Below are 17,267 nucleotides of genomic sequence, written 5' to 3' on the forward strand. Positions count from 1 at the left end.
TCTGGGCATATGATGACTGGCCAGCTGGGCCTCAGGCCTGAAGGAACTCGTAGTCTACTTGGGCACTAGATGAGTAAACACGCAGTTATGGTCCAGTGCGATTAGTTTGACAGTTGCAGTCAGCCAAGATCCTGATCTAGACTGGGACTGTGTGTAGGGTGGCTTCCTGGAGGAGGTGACATTTAAGCCAGATCCCAGAGGAGTAGAAGTTAGGCCAGCAACGTAAGGGAGTAGGCACGAAAGGGACTCCAAGCAGAGGGAAGAGCCCATGCAAAGGCCTGGAGGTAATTGGAGTGTAAAGTGTGTTCTTTGGCAAGTCTTGGCTAGGGGTTCTAGTCTGGGCTGGGCTGAACATGCTGTTGTTATTGCAGGGACACGGAGAAGGTGGAGCGGCAGGCGGTCCCCCAGGCCAACCACACAGAATCCTGTCGAGAGTGTGGCCGCGTGGGACCTGGACATGCGAGGGATTGTCCTCACCACAGCCACGAGGATTCCTTTGGATTCGAGAGGCGGGAGCAGGAGGAAGACCGATACCGCTCCAGGGACCCACTGGAGGGCAAGCGGGACAGGAACAAGGCCAGGTCCCCATACTCACAAGTCGAAGAGGACGCCTTGTTCGTGGATTTACCCAGTGGCCCGAGAGGCCAGCAGGCTCAGCCCCAGCGGGCGGAGAGGAACGGAGTGCTGCCCGTCACGTCTGGCCCGGGAGAGCAGAATGGGACTGCCGGGTACCAGCGGGCCTTCCCTTCCAGGACCAACCCTGAGAAGCACAGCCAGAGGAAGAGTAGCCTGGCCCAAGTGGAGCAGTGGGCAAAGGCCCAGAAAGGGGACGGCAGGAGGTCAGTAAGAGCTTCAGGATCACTGCTGCTAGTGAGCGTCATGACGTTGTAACAGTAGCTATCACTTCCCTAGCACAGGCTGCGTACACGCTGGCCTTAAACTCTTTATCCCATTATCTTCATAAATCCCTGCAACAACCTTACAAGGAAAGGTAAGAGCCTCAATTTATAAACAGAAACTGGGGCTTGGAGGAGTAGGGAACTTGCCTGGGGCACACAGATTAGTGGCAAACACGGAGTTCAGAGTCTGTCCGTGAGCCTGCCAAGCTCACTCGAGATTATATACAGAGTGGGGTTCCCCATGCCCCAGGGAGCATGCCTTGAGACTGTCAGCTTATAGATAGTAATTGGTCTTCTCCTCTTACTTCGCTACTTCTCTGCATCTGGGATATAGTTGTAGCAATTAAGAGTCAATAGAGATCCCTTTTTAATTCCAGGCATAGGGAAGTGCTCAGGCACTGTTGACATTTGGCTTTATTATACCCATTTCTTCAAGAAGTGGTTTTAATTATTTAGAGGGAAGACATCGCTTGCTATTTGCAAAGCACTGTCTGTATTTTATAATTTTAGATTCATTAGGACACATTTCTGAATGTGTAGAATTCAGGGTCACTCAGCTTTCCCAGTGTCCTTAGAAGCCACTGTGTGTTGTCTAAACTGTGAAGACAACAGGTCCCCTTCACCATCCTAAGGCTTCTAAAACAAGCCTCGGACTGGAGACAAGACAGCAAAGTTGTGGTCCATTCAGAAAGTCTGCGGAGAAGGTAATGGCAACCCACTCCAGTACTCTTGCCTCTAAAATCCCATGGATGGAGGAACCTGGTAGGCTGCAGTCCATGGGGTCACTAGAGTCGGACACGACTGAGCAACTTCACTTTCACTTTTCACTTTCATGCATTGGAGAAGGAAATGGCAACCCACTCCAGTGTTCTTGCCTGGAGAATCCCAGGGATGGGGGAGCCTGGTGGGCTGCCGTCTATGGGGTCACACAGAGTCAAACACGACTGAAGTGACTTAGCAGCAGCAGAAAGTCTGTAATCTGATCCAGGTGGTCTGTTGTGAGGTTAAATGGTGAAGAACTCACAATGGAAGCTCCCTGAGCAGTTGGTAGACCTTGTTGTGGGTCAGATGAGGACAGCCCTCAGTCTTATAGCTGAGATACTGTCCAGTTCCCTCCTGACACGGACCAGGTGTCAGTTCTGTTTGATCAGATTTTGTGTCTTATTGAAAACAGCTACTGCCCTAGGACACGTAAGGGGAAAGCTTCTGTTCTTGGTGCCAGGCTTGGTAGACCCCTAGGAGGTAGTTCTGAGTGACTTTGTTGCTGAGTGAGATTGGAAACTAGCAGGGGTTGTATCGTGCAGGTTCTGCTACTCCAAGGTAAGGAATTCGGATTTTATTTGAAAGAACAATAGCGGGACCTGCTGGAAGGTTGTGAACAGGTAAATGGTATGATCTGATTCACAAAGTAGATCAGAGCCTAGGGAACAGGCTGTTGCAGTAGTCCAGTACGGTGATAGCCTGGTGAAGGTGGAAACAGAAAGAAATAAATTTGAGGTACATCTTGAAGGTTGAGACAGAAGAGCCTGTCCATGAATTGGATGTGCAGAATAAGAGAAAGGGAGGAACAAGAATGATCCCTCAAATTTTGAATTGAACAAAATTTGTTCTGAGTGGTTCCTGAGATGGGGAAGTCTTAGGAACAAGTTTCGGGGGGCAAATCAGGATTTCCATTTTAGACGTTTAAATTTGAGAACCTATTAGATCTCCAGTGGGCCAGACGTTTTGGAGGCAGGTGGATGTGGATTGTGGTGTAGAGGTTTGGCATCTGGTTGGACATGTTGATGGGGAGCCCTGAGTGCATAGGTGGTATCCCAGCACTTTGTGTTACAACAGAAGGGAGATCCAACAGAGGTAATGGTGTGTCAGACAGAAGCTACTCATGGTAAGTTAGCTGTTTCTTCTTATATATAACATCTCTTAGAAACTGAAATCAGTATGGGGCTGACTAGGGCAGGTAAAAGCAAGAGAAATCAGAAGTAGAAGCAGAGAGGAGGGGCATGGATTTGGCCCTGATAAGCCTGAATGAAGAGTCTGGATTTAATCTTGAAGGCTGGTGAAAGCCACTGATGGACTTAAAATGGAGTGTGGCATGATAGCTTTTAATATTTAGGACAGTGGTTTGAAGGGTATTGTCAGGGAAGAGGAATCAGGATAGCTGGGGAGAATTTTAAGACTAGGTAATCTAATGTAATCTAATCTAATTACCTAATTTTAAGGTTAGGTAGCTCTTTCAAATCCTGAAAGATGATGCTGTGAAATTGCTACACTCAGTATGCCAGCAAATTTGGAAAACTCAGCAGTGGCCACAGGACTGGAAAAGGTCAGTTTTCATTCCAATCCCAAAGAAAGGCAATACCAAAGAATGCTCAAACTACCGCACAATTGCACTCATCTCACACGCTAGTAAAGTAATGCTCACAATTCTCCAAGCCAGGCTTCAGCAATATGTGAACCGTGAACGTCCTGATGTTCAAGCTGGTTTTAGAAAAGGCAGAGGAACCAGAGATCAAATTGCCAACATCTGCTGGAAAAAGCAAGAGAGTTCCAGAAAAATATGTATTTCTGTGACTAAGCCAAAGCCTTTGACTGTGTGGATCACAATGAACTGTGGAAAATTCTGAAAAAGATGGGAATAACAGACCACCTGATCTGCCTCTTGAGAAATTTGTATGCAGGTCAGGAAGCAACAGTCAGAACTAGACATGGAACAACAGACTGGTTCCAAATAGGAAAAGGAGTACGTCAAGGCTGTATATTGTCACCCTGCTATTTAACTTATATGCAGAGTACATCATGAGAAATGCTGGACTGGAAGAAACACAAGCTGGAATCAAGATTGCCGGGAGAAATATCAATAACCTCAGATATGCAGATGACACCACCCTTATGGCAGAAAGTGAAGAGGAACTGAAAAGCCTCTTAATGAAAGTGAAAGTGGAGAGTGAAAAAGTTGGCTTAAAGCTCAACATTCAGAAAACGAAGATCATGGCATCCGGTCCCATCACTTCAAGGGAAATAGATGGGGAAACAGTGGAAACAGTGTCAGACTTTATTTTTTGGGCTCCAAAATCACTGCAGATGGTGACTGCAGCCATGAAATTAAAAGATGCTTACTCCTTGGAAGGAAAGTTATGACCAACCTATATAGCATATTCAAAAGCAGAGACATTACTTTGCCAGCAAAGGTTCGTCTAGTCAAGGCTATGGTTTTTCCAGTGGTCATGTATGGATGTGAGAGTTGGACTGTGAAGAAGGCTGAGTGCCGAAGAATTGATGGTTTTGAAGTGTGGTGTTGGAGAAGACTCTTGAGAGTCCCTTGGACTGCAAGGAGATCCAACCAGTCCATTGTGAAGGAGATCAGCCCTGGAATTTCTTTGGAAGGACTGATGCTAAAGCTGAAACTCCAGTACTTTGGCCACCTCATGCGAAGAGTTGACTCACTGGAAAAGACTCTGATGCTGGGAGGGATTGGGGGCAGGAGGAGAAGGGGACGACAGAGGATGAGATGGCTGGATGGCATCACTGACTCGATGGACGTGAGTCTGGGTGAACTCCGGGAGTTGGTGATGGACAGGGAGGCCTGGTGTGCTGCAGTTCATGGGGTCGCAAAGAGTTGGACACGACTGAGTGACTGAACTGAACTGTACTCCTTACCTATTCCCAGTTGTAACACAGCATACCCATGTACATGGTGAAGAAATTTCCCAGGGGATTCTGATGTACCGCCATCCAAAATGAGACTACACAGTCAAGTTTTTTTTAGTAGTTTTCAGTATTTGTTTCTGTATTTCCAAATAAGATATTTATACTGCTTGGTTTCTTGATTTTCAGTTTTAGTTAGTTATTGACATTCTACTCTAGAAAATAACGATTTAAGGCTCTTATTCCCCTCTCTGCTTTTCCTTTCCAAAAACACACTTACTCTTATTCCAGCTTTATAATATAGTTGTAATTTTTATTTAGATCATTAGTCAATTTTTACATAGTTACATAATGTAAAATATAAATATTCACTGCTGGACCATAGTTTTCTCTGTACTCATTACTAGTTTATCACCAAACTCAGAGCTAGATGTGTAAATCTCCCTTTATTCAGGGCCCTCAAATAGTCAGCAATTTACTAATAAGGTAAAAAATCAAAATAATAACAGTGGGTAAATACTAAAAAATAAGTGCCCTTCTATTTTATTTCAGAAACCTAGATCTACTCCCCGATGACCAACCACTGTGTTAAAAACAAAACAAAAATCCATGTTCTTCATCTCGCTTTGTTTCACTTAATATGCCAATGAATATACAGATATTTTAATATATCTTGGCTTACCTTCCATATCAGACATATAGACTTAGATTATTAATTTGAAATGGTACAGAATATTGCATTATATTCATCTACAGTGATCTTTATACTATTTCTCTGTTGATGGAAGATTAGGTTGATTGTTAACATTTGCTATTATTACAAACCATGCTGAAGTCAATGTCCATGGCCAATTGTCTTTACAAATAAGTGCAGGTATACTTGGAGAACAGATTGCTTGAAATAGAATGACTAAGTCAGAGGATATATGTGATTTTGATTTTGATTGATTTTACAAAATTGACCTTCAACAGTGTTATTTCAGTTTATACTGCCGCCAAAAGTGTCCCTGTTTCCCCACCCTCGTATTATCTTTGACAACTGTATTCAGTTAACTCCTTGTTCTGGTGGCTATATAGAAGATAGTTAAGTGGAGAAAAATCTGGAAAGAACACAGTCAAGTATGAAGTGGTCATATTTTGGGTAGGAGGCAAGGAAGACCTCAATGAAAGCAGTGAAGATGGTGAGGATTGTGAGGATGGGATGGATAGGACACATGGATGCTGAGATTGGGTAGGTACAGGGCTTGGCGAACTGATTTATCCAGGGCTGGAAGGTGAGGAGGGCCACAGGTGGAGTTGAGGTTAACCTTAATGTTTGACTTGGTTAATAGCTAGGTGTGGTACTGAGCATGGGAGAGAGGAATAAGCTTGAAGAGGAATGTGGTACCTGTGGAATGCCCATGTGGAAATAAGCAATAGGTTCTAGGGAATGTGAGTTCAGGTTAGGGAGAGATTTGGAAGGCACTGCCATGGAGGTGGTAACTGATGCCCAGGCAGTAGTGGAGATCACCCAGGGTTGAACACTTCAAGCAGTTGATTTTTAATTCTGGCTGCACAGTTTGGTCATTTGAGGCCCTGCCCAAGAGATTTTGCTTTCTTTGGTCTGGGGCAAGGTCAGGGCATCAGTCTATTTTAAAGTCTCTCCAGGTGATACCAGTATATGAGAGAGGTTTGACATTTACTGAGGCCCGTGTCCCCTGCCTGGAAATCTGATTCTGATGATCCCAGTTTCAGCCTGGACATCAGGAGTTTTCAAAATATCCCGTACCCCTGGTGATTCTAACATGCGCTCAGGGTTGAGAATAACTGGCTTGGAGGAAATAGTAGCAGAGGGCCAGCGGCAGACTTGAGTCTTCCTTGGTGGTTCAGTAGGTAAAAAATCCTCCTGCAATGCAGGAGATGCTGGCAGACGTAAGTTTGATCCCTGGGTCAAGAAGGTCCCCTGGAGGTGGGCATGGTAACCCACTCCAGTATTCTTGCCTGGAGAATCCCATGGACAGAGGAGCCTGGTAGGCTACAGTCTACGGGGTCATGAAGAGTCAGACACAACTGAGTGACTTTCACTTTTCAATGGCAGAAGCCTGAGGATCTCCAGCCCCAGGGAGTGGGCAAAAGCAGAGACTGCTTAAAGAAGTCTAGTAGGAGATGGAGGAGGAAAACTGGGGTATGGAGAGAGGGGATTCATTTGGAAGGAGTCCAGTCGGCAGCTTGCTTCCTAGGTGTGGTGCTTTCTGAGTGGGGTGGGCACCTGGAAGGAGAATCTGAAACGTCAGTCTCTGCTGGTCTTGCACTCAGTAGCAGAGGCCTTTGGTTTCACCAAGCTGCTTGAAGGGCCTTAGGTGGGTAGACCTTCATGATAGAGCTAGAGTTTTGAAGTTAGGTCAGAAGGCAGAGTACTGGGAGGGCAAGGCAGAAGGGAACCAGAAAGAAGGCATGGCCAGTGATAAACCTTTGTAACAGGGATGCAGAAATGACTTTCAAAAGCTGTGCAGCTGATATGCAGTTATAAGTTGTGATTGTGAAATGTGCCTGGCAGCTCACAGACCTAGGTTATTCTGCTACACATGTTGGGGGCTGGGGGCAGAGCAAGGAGCTAAAGGATGAGAAGCCAACTGCAGGGAAGTAAAGGTGGCCGGGGAAGGTGTTGAACTGTCCCTAGGATGTGGAGCCATTCTTATCTAAGGGGCAGACATGAGGTCTGTGGATGAAAACAGCTCATTGGCCTTGGAGGTCATTGTGCACTCAGTGAGAGGAATCTCAGCCTCATGGTGGAAGCAGTGCTCAGTGGGCTTACGGGTTGAAGACGACCCTTGGAAAAGAAAGCTTTCAGCCTCTGAGGTCAACAAAACACTCAGTCTTTGATTATTCACGTGTATCTGGGAGGGATTGCATATCACATATCAGAGTTATCTTTTTTCCCCCTTAAAGATGTTTTTATAATCTCTTACAGTCAAGTAATAAGTAGATCTGGCTGCTTAATAAAGGGAGCTCCTCCGTTTGAAAATACAGAAGAGGAATACCCATGCTCTGTATGATGGAGACTCTGCTAATCTCATTAGCTGGAGCATGTTGGACTTGGCAAGGAGGGTTATTTGAACTGTAATATGATCTCGTATTCACAACTCTAGACCTCACGAGGAATTATTTCTAACAGTTCTTTCAGTACATGGAGGTGTCTATTATATTTCACTTTATTAAACTCCTTTAGAATGGTGGTTTGCAAGGGCAGACTGATACAGCCTTAGAATCTTACCACATTCTATGAAGTTGATTTGAAATTCTAGCCTTCCATGTTTTCCTAGTATTTAAAATAATGCATACTTGTATAATAAAATACAGGGGTAGGGGTAGAGTCAGGGAGTGCAGACATTACCACAAGGAAACATGAAAGGCCTGTGCAGTCAGTGTGGAAGCTCAGGTGAGGGCCATCTGCTGCATAAGTAACTGGTTATAAGAACTGATTTCACATTTTGATATGACTATTTTATACGGACTGTATCAGAATATGTAGGTAGATGCCTTTTGGAACAAGGAGGGCCCATGGCAGAAGGAAGGAGGTATAGAGTCTTCTTTTTGGATAAGGCTGAGATTGGGGTCCAGCAAATAGGTCTGCTCTTAGGACAGCTGCTCTGGGTGCTCCTCCCTGCTCTCGGGGGACCTTTACCTCATCTTACAACCCTATCCACTATGTCCTCCCCTCTACCATCTGTTAGTGGTGGTTTGGCCTCTGGCACCAGGACTTACTATTACACGGGGGTCTTTGGAGTTACCCCTCCAATGGCCAGCACTGAGGGGGTGGCAGGCAGTGTATCAGCAGAGGGCACAGGCTAGAGGATGAGCTGGGGGCTTTGGGGCATGGCCCCGTGTGAGTGGGTGGGTGAAGGGGCTCTGACCATCTGGATGCCATAGGCAGGCACGAGGAATGGGTTGCAGGGCCAGACTGAAGGGGTTTACAGGGTGAGCATGGGTGGGACGCGCTTTGCAGAGTTTGCATTTTGCTTCAGGCGGAGGAAACGGTGGTTAGTGCAGTCATGAACACCCAGGGGGAAGCCCCTGGCCTGGTTTCTGCCACTGCCCTTCCTCAAACACAGGCCCCTCTGAAAATCCATAGCAAACCTGCCCCCTGGTGGCAAGGAGACACGCTCGAGGAGTCTGTGCTGAAGAGATCTTAAAATTACCTTCCTTAAGTGCAAAGGTGGTCTTCTCAGTAGTAAAGAATCCACCTGCCAAGGCAGGAGACACGGGTTCAGTCCCTAGGTCTGGAAGATCCCCTAGAGGAGGAAATGGCAGACCACTCCAGTATTCTTGCCTGGAAAATCTCATGGACAGAGGAGCCTGGTGGGCTGCAGTACAGGGGGTTGCAAGAGTCAGACACAACTTGGCAACTAAACAACAACAAATTGCAAAGGTAACAATAAAAAGAGAATAAAGTCACTATTTTATTTTTCTGGTTTCACCATGGGGCATGTGGGATCTTACTTCCCCAACAAGGGATCAAAATTTGCACCCCCTGCATTGGAAACTGAGTCTTAGGCACAGGACCATCAGGGAAGTCCCGAAAGTCACCATTTTTGAACGGCAACTACTACTAATCCTGACAACAGTCTATTAAATGGTTCTTATGAGCCCCATTTTACAGTAAGGAGAGTGAGGACATTAAAAGATACTAACCTGAGGTCCTGTAGGTAGGAAGTGATGCAGTGACTTTAAAAACAGAACAGCACTTCTCCAACATGAGCCCCTGGAGGGCTTGTTAAAACACAGGTGGCTGGGCGTCAGCCCCAGGTTTCCGATTTTGGGTGGGGCCTGATAACCTGCATGTCTAACAAATTCCCAGGTGGTGTTGAGGCTGCTGGACTATGCTGTGAGTAGCACTGGCTTAGGACAAGGTCTGGCACCTGGTAAGCACAATATAAAGGTTTGTTATAAAATTAATAAAGGCAGAGTCAGGATTCCAACCTGGGCCTAATTCTAAAAACCTGTCCTTTTTACATCATGCTGCCTCTCAGACCGGCTTAATAAATTCAAGGCTTAATAAAACCCTCTCCTTGGCCCCTTGCTGAATTTTTCTTTTAGAAAATAACATGGCTGGTAGGTAGTGGTTTTCATGATCCTAACCAGCTTTTGTGTGCCGGAGTATTTGTTGAAGGGCTGGGTATGCGTCAGGACTTTCTCAGACCGTGGACTGCACCACAGAATGAGACGCAGTTCCTGCCCCCCAGGGATTTACAGCTTGGCTGGGGAAGAGACAGCTTACAAGCAGGAAAAGGTTACATCAGTGCGGGACCTTGGAAAAGCTACAGACCGTACAGTAACTAGGGCAGAGCAGGGCAGGAACCCCAAGGTCTGCGGCGTTGCAGAAGGCCTCCGTGGAAGAGGCGTGTGTCCTGAAGAACGAGTGAAAGTTGGCAGTAGGCAAGGTGAGCCCATGCAAGTAAGGAAAAGAGAAACAGTACTATGAGAATAAGGAGAGAAAAGCTGGAAGGGCTCACCCCTGGGTGACGGTACTGTCTCATGGAGCCTGCAGTCTCTGTCTCATTCATTCTTCAGCTCAGCCTTAGGAGGTAAGTAGTTCCTTCCTCACCTTGTAGGTGAGGAAACTGAGGCAGAGCAGTCAGGTAAGTTGCCTAGGGTCACACAGCCAGTGGATTCAAGTTGCCCAAGTATGTAGGAGGCCGGACAAGGTCAGGGTGAGACAGGGGTGCAACTGAGAGGGGGTGCCTTTTTAAATGTTGGGTCTTTGGTGCTCAACTTGCCCTGATTTGATCTTGGTCTGGTTAGAAGGAGCAGTGAGAAAATAGCAGGGCGCTGAGGGTTGAGGTCAGGTGCTAGAGAGCCATGAGTATCAGGAGAAGGGGTTTACAATTTGCTTCATAAGCAGCAGGGAACTCTTGATGGTTTTGGAGCACAGGAGTGATTGGATCCAAGCAGCTGACTGTACAACAGGGAGACTAGATAGAAAGGTCTCCAAGTTGTCTGAGAAGTGAAAGTCACTCAGTCGTGTCCGACTCTTTGCGACCTCATAGACTATACAGTCCATGGGATTCTCCAGGCCTGAATACTAGAGTGGGTAGCCTTTCCCTTCTCCACGGGATCTTCCCAACCCAGGGATCAAACCTAGGTCTCCTGCATTGCAGGCAGATTCTTTACCAGGTGAGCCACCAGGGAAGCCCCAAAATACTGGAGTGGGTAGCCTATCCCTTCTCCAGGGGATCTTCCTGACCCAGGAACTGAACTGTGGTCTCCTGCATGGCAGGCGGATTCTTTACCAACTGAGCCAAGTTGTCTGGGACGCAATAATTAATCAATATTTGGACTAGAATAATGGGGATAGGAAGGAAGGGATGCCAGCCACTTCCTTTAAGAAGCTCCAGAACTTGCTGCTGGGAGCATCTTGGTGACTGGAGGAAACTGAGGCGTTTCCTAGAGATAAGCACACACGTGGCAAGAGCTAAGTGATGGTGAGAGAGAGGGGGAGAGAGGGAGACAGGCAGGTTAATTGTGCTGCACCGGAAGTGGGGCGGCCAAGTCAGCCTGGGGGGGAGGGGGTTGACACTGCAGGATTGATGGAGTACGTGGTTTCGGAGCACTCTGCTCAGGGAGGGAGTGAGTGTAGTGCCGGCCGTCTGTGTTGATTGTTCTTTGGGGTTCTGGCAGGGCTCCCTCAGGGCCCGGCTCTTTGGTGTTGCCCCGCTGCGTTTCCGGCAGCCCCGCACACCCCTTGCAGGTCCCCTGACCTGTCCTCTCCTTTCCCCTCAGCCTGCCCCCGGAGCAGACCCTCCCTCGCCAGGGCCCCAGCCAGCACCTGTCCTTCCCAGAAAACTACCAGACCCTTCCGAGGAGCAGCCGCCACCCCTCGGGGGGCTCTTCGCCCCCTCCCCGCAACCTGCCGAGCGACTACAAGTACGCGCAGGACCGAGCCAGCCACCTGAAGATGTCGAGCGAGGAGCGCCGGGCGCACCGGGACGGCACCGTGTGGCAGCTCTACGAGTGGCAGCAGCGCCAGCAGTTCCGGCACGGCAGCCCCACGGCCCCCATCTGCGCCGGTTCCCCGGAGTTCGCCGAGCAGGGCCGGAGCAGGAGCATGTTAGAGGTGCCCCGCTCCATCTCCGTGCCTCCGTCTCCCTCGGACCTCCCTCCCCCGGGACCCCCGAGGGCCTTCCCACCCAGGCGGCCCCACACGCCGGCAGAGAGGGTCACTGTGAAGCCACCGGACCAGAGGATGAGCGTAGACATCTCGCTGGGGGGTTCTCCCAGGAAGGCATGGGGCCCCACCACCAAGGTGAGACTCTGGAGGCCCTGCCAAGCTGCCGGGCGGGCAGCCTTAGGGTGCTGGAGCTTCACGTGGTTTGAAGAGAACGAACCAGGGTAATGCTAGGTAACACTTCTGCGGTTCTGTGCTGCAGCACTGGGAGCAGCACTGAGGCTTTGATTCTGGCCCCAGCCCTGTGAGGCAGGTGCTGTTTTCTCAGGAGTCCCTGCTCTCTGCAGGTAGAGCATTCCTGTGAAACCTTTGGTAAGCCATGATGGCCTAAAGCAAAGAAGCAATTACCTTTTTCTGTAAAAGCGAAAATCTCCTTTGGATTTCAGTTATCAAAAAACAGGTACTAAAGGTAGGTCTTTTGTAAAATCAAAGTGGCATATAACAAATTTTTGGAAAGCAGGAGATCCCTGTGTGCCCATTTCACATATGAGAACTCATGGGTCTTAAGGGGTTGAAGTTACTTGCACAGGGTCATACAACTCAAACTCTACTTTCTTGCAGCTTGGAAGGCAAGGAAAGATGTCTGTGTTCAGCCAGTTCAGTTATTTATAAGAACCCGATTTAAGGTTGAACTTCCAAGAGTCTGTCACAGTTAGGCATTTTCGTAACCCGGTGCGGAAGATGTGTGTCTGCATTAGACTGGTGAAGAGTCAGGCTGAGAGAGGGGCCCTGCCCCGGGCTCGGCTGCCCCGGTGGTGAGTGGCAGATGCTCTGCCCCGGCCCCGCTGCCTTACCTGGCTCTCCGTGTGATGTCTGGTCTCCTCTCCTGCAGAACTCCTCTCATGTGGACCGACGCTCCATGCCCTCCATGGGTTACATGACCCACACTGTCAGCGCTCCCAGTTTACACGGAAAATCGGTAAGCAGTGCCTCTTTTCTGGGTCCGGGTGACTGAACTGATCCGGCCTGTGAAGGGCTCGTCTCGTCAGGGTTCTCCCAGAAGCCAGTCAGAGGCAATCTGTATTTTAGAGATGAGGAACTGAGGCTCAGAGAAGTCAAATGAGCTGCCCAGGCCCGTCTCGCCGGGACTGGTCCTCCCGAGGTCGGCAGGAGAACTTGGGGAAAGTGGAAGAGAATGTGGAATGGAGGAGGATGTGGTGTGTCTTCTTTTTGGGGCAGCGTTCTCCAGCCACCTGCCTTTCCCCGCCGTTGGCATCTCTCCTTTCTTCCCTGCATTTGCTTTGATGAGTTCCCTGTCTTCCAAGTTCAAGTGTGGGTGAGGCTGCACTGCTGGTGGCTGTTTCCTGATACACACTACTTCCTGCATCGCCCTTTCTGCCGGTGCCTTTATTTGTCCTAATGACAGAATTAGTGCCATAATTACTTACCGGTGTCGCATCAGTGCTGTCCCGGCGGCGGGGTGAAGAGTAATGATAGCGCCGTGCTCCCGCGGTGGCTCATTTCCTCACGATGTGTCTTGCACGCCCGCAGCTGGAGGAGCTCTCACTGCTTCTCGCCCAGTTACGGCAGCACCAGGCCAGGTTGGCCAGTGTGCGACACTTCGCCATCGGCCAGTTACTGCAGCACCAGCTGACCTTTCCCTCCTGCCAGGTCAGCGCTGGTGGGCCCTCTCAGGGCTGGGGGCCACCCTGGGGACCAGGGAGTGCCATGCTAGCCTGTGCTCCCTCGTGCCCGTGCTCGAGTCTGTCCTGCTGTCTGGCTCTCTCCCTTGTTCCTGCCTGTTCGCTTCTGGATGCTACTGCCGGACACTGTGCAGCCATCATGGGGCCTACGCCCCTAGTGCTTGGGAGCAGGGTGGGAGGCTGCATGGGGTGTGAGGGACCTGGACTGTGGCTTCTTTGCCTGTGAGTAGTGATTGCCAGGCTGGTGTGTGGTCACGTCCAAGGGCTGTGCTGGTTGTCATCCTTGTTGCCACCGTGGGCACTCCTTGCGATGCTGAAAGGTGTGTGTCAGCCCAGAAGGAGAAGGCATCATGTCCTCTCATCTGGACAGTGCCCTGCTGATTGACAGAGCATCCTCACACCCCTTAGCCTGGTGAACTTCACAGTAACGTGGAACAGGTTAGGTGAGACAGGTGGGAAAGTGATTTGCCCAGGATCCTGCAGTCAGGGGCATGCAAGACCGGAGCCGAATTGCAGGTCCTGTCTGGCACAGTGTTTCCAAGACATGGGGGGTTGTTGCAGGCAAGCTCCTTGCGTGGCCAGGCAGTTGTTATCCTGGGCATCATCCTAAAGAAAATGCTGGTCCACACAAGGCTGGCCTCCCGGCTGCACAGAAGTAGGTAGGGGACAGATGAGGAGGGTGAGGAATTGTCACCTGCCTTACCTGTCCTATTTTAGTGGGACCTGAAGGACTCAGGAAATGTCTTTGGAAAAATGAGTCTAAGGCAACATATGCAAAAATCCTAAGTTGGGAATTTGGGTGATTTTTTAATAACATTGCTTGGCGCTATTCCTCTTACTGCTGTGGAACTGGGCTGACTGAGGAAGTAGGAATGGGTGAGGAGACAGTTTAGGGTCGGAAATAAGATCTTGGAAGCCACTGGTGTACCTGGCCGAGGCCCTTAAGGCCTTCTTATGCTTTAAAACATGGCCTAAACATTTAGCATTATTTATTTATTCTTAAAAAGTACTTCAGCAAGCCTGTAGTCTATTTTTTAATTTTGGGGATTAAAAAAAATCACACAACTTTTGGGATCTTAGTTCCCTGACTAGGGATCAAACCCATGCCCCCTGCAGTGGAAGTATAGCATCTTGACCACTGGGGAAGTCCCTGTTTTTGTTGGTATTACATCAGAGCTCTAAACCCAGACCGCCCTCGCAGCCCTGGCTTGCTGAGAGGCCTCTGAGCTGGTGGAGAAAGTGCCAGGACTGTTTTTCTGAAGCTTTCATAGTCCCTCTGCCTCACAGTTAGCTTCTGTAATCCATTACGTGGAAAGCACCAGTTCTAGGGAATCAGAGAGTCTTTTTCTTATTCTCACTGCTTCTGGTCATTATATTGAAGAACTCAACGGACTGTCAGAGATGACGCAGGCAGGTCGGTTTGCCTGGACCTTCCTGATCTAGCTCCCAGCACAGCCACCTTGACTTCATGCTGAGCAAATGGAGCCAGAACTTCCAGGGCACTTTATGGAGCCTCAGGTCCTTATCCTCCTGGAACCCAATGTCTTAAGGGAACTCCCTGGGTCACCTGCGTCATCTCCATGCCTCTTTCAGGCACCAGTCTGCACCGATCAGGGGTCATTTTCCTCTGCACAGTGCAGAGGTCTGGCAACCAGGTTTGGAACATAGCATGTCCCTCAGGCAGACCCCTCTAGCTTTGTGTCCGGAGCTCACCTCCACCTCAGCTGTGCTGCTGTCCTAGCCCTCTGATAGGATGTGTGCTGGCCCCCTGCTCCCCCTCAGACTGTCCCCAGCCCATGGTGGGGCACGCTGGCTTTCCCCCCCATGGTGGACCCATGAGATCTGCCATGCTGAGGGGCTCTGAGCTGCACCAAGACATTTGTGCTTCCTCTGTGGCTCGGATGTTGTCCTCCTGTGGTCTCTTGTCCCTGAAGCTGCACCGTGTAAATGATTCACACTTGAAGGGACACCTTTGGGTTTTCATAGCTGGCTTTTATTCCTCTCTCTGCTTCATTTGAAGGCTGACGATACCTACCTCCAGCTGAAGAAAGACCTGGAGTACCTGGACCTAAAGGTGAGTGGCCTCAGGGGTCTGCTTTCCTTGGCGCTTACCTTTCTGAGTGTGAGCCTCATCGGAGACCAGCCCCAAAGCCAGAGGCCTTGCGGGTCTTATAAATCTGGGTTTCAAATGAAGGTGACTCCCATCTGAATCGGAAGGCGGAAGTTTTGTTTTGGTGTTTTTGATTTTTTTTTTTTTTTTTTTTTGATTTTTTTTTCTTTGGTTGCTGTGGCTTTGAAAATTTCATTTTTCAAATGGAATATAATTAACATATTACATTATATTGGTTCCAGGTATACAACAAAATGACATTTGTATGTATTAGGAAGTGATTGTAAGTCTGATTAACATCCATCACCGTTCTTGGTAATGAATTCTTTTTTCCTGTGATGAGAACTTTTAAGATCTACTCTCTGAGCAACTTTCAAATATGCAATGTAGTATTAATAACTCTAGTCACCATGCTGTATATTACTGTCTCATGATTTATTTATCTTATAACCGGAAGTTTCTCCCTTTCAGAAGAGTTTTACTTCTTATCGCCTCAGACGCTGGGCTCTTAGTTTCTTATGAATTTTGCTGTCAGGTTTCTGGTTTACAAAATGAGGGCACACACTCTTGCTCTCTTCCTGTCCTTGGTTAGAACCACAAGGTCTCTCCAAATAATACCGAGTTGCTTCTTCAGAGCCTGCAGTGGGGTGGGGGTAGGTTTGGTTCACAGGGTGTCCCTGATGCGTGTTCTCAGGCACCGGTGGTTTGGTGGCTTCAGTTTTGTTGCTGGGGGAGCAGGTACCACACGGAATCCGGTGGCCCGGAGGGGTACTGTGGTCTTCCACCTGTGTTTAGGAGATGAACACCAGACCCCTCCCTGTAGGTGATGAAGTTCAGGCTCTAAGTCAACCTCCAGAGCGCAGAGAGAGCTGGGCAAGTTGCTGGAGAAGCGAGAGGCATTCTGCCGGGAAGAGAGCAGCTATTGTTTTGTTCCCACCGCTCTCCGAAAGCTCCCACTGTGAAAAGCACTTCTTATGTCTGAGCCAGGACATAGACTGAAGGAATGTGACCTTTAATTTACCGTGGGTGTGAGAGGGCGGGCAAGGGCCCCCAAGGGAGGACACCCAGGTGACGGTCACTGAGGCATGCCTCCCTCAGCCCCCAGGGTACCTGGCTTGACATATTTTTAACCCGGGCTCGTCATCTAGCCTGGCAGAAGCAGGACTATGAGCGCTGGGTCCTCAGGCAGCAGATGAGAGGCCTCCCCACTCTGAGGCAAGATCAAGGCATTTGATTAGGAATCGCTCAGTTAACTTACCTATTTGTTAATAACTTGAGCGTTTGTGCTATACCCAGCTCAGAGAAACTGGGGGAGAGGCAAGAGAAAAACTGAGGCTTTCTTTTTTTTTTTTTTTTTTTTTTTGAGGCTTTCTTTCCTTGAGAAACTTCCAAATGCTCTGGGTTGGGGAAAGAAAATATCCTGAAATAACACAGATTTATGGCAAGGAGCGTATAAAGATGTGTCTGGCTCAGTGCTCAGATCTGAGAGAGTGAGGATCCCCGTGGGCTGATGTGTCAGCAAGGCTTCTGGAGGAGGCGGCCTGTGTCTGGAGCCTTGAAGAACCAGAGGGCTTGGGTTGGTTGAAATTAAAGGGAAGGGAACGGTGGGAGCCAGGGTGTGGCTGGGGCTTAGGGGACGTGGGGGCAGATTGTCCATGTTCCTGAATCTGTCCTAGGCTTTAGGAAGGAAGGTGCAATAAACATAAGTCAGACTTGGCTTTCATAGTTGAGCTAAACAAAGAGGGTTCTCTCAAAACCAGGATGTC

At 48.9% G+C, this 17,267-nt stretch overlaps 1 protein-coding gene across 14 annotated transcripts in view; it reads left to right on the top strand.

Moving 5' to 3' along the window:
• The window catches only part of PLEKHA7 (pleckstrin homology domain containing A7), a 253,670-nt gene that overhangs the window by 201,466 nt on the left and 34,937 nt on the right, over window positions 1-17,267 (top strand). For all 14 annotated transcript variants that reach the window (XR_008702964.1, XM_055548476.1, XM_055548477.1 and 11 more), the window contains 4 exons: window positions 372-839; window positions 11,304-11,826; window positions 12,581-12,667; window positions 15,412-15,465. Coding sequence is in view for 13 of the 14 variants with exons in the window: in XM_055548476.1 (XP_055404451.1) it covers window positions 372-839; window positions 11,304-11,826; window positions 12,581-12,667; window positions 15,412-15,465 (1,132 nt within the window). In the remaining variant the exon portion in view is untranslated. The remainder of the gene's footprint in view (window positions 1-371; window positions 840-11,303; window positions 11,827-12,580; window positions 12,668-15,411; window positions 15,466-17,267) is intronic.

This window comes from Bubalus kerabau, chromosome 15 (genome assembly GCF_029407905.1).
Source record: "Bubalus kerabau isolate K-KA32 ecotype Philippines breed swamp buffalo chromosome 15, PCC_UOA_SB_1v2, whole genome shotgun sequence".
Classification (NCBI taxonomy): domain Eukaryota; kingdom Metazoa; phylum Chordata; class Mammalia; order Artiodactyla; family Bovidae; genus Bubalus; species Bubalus kerabau.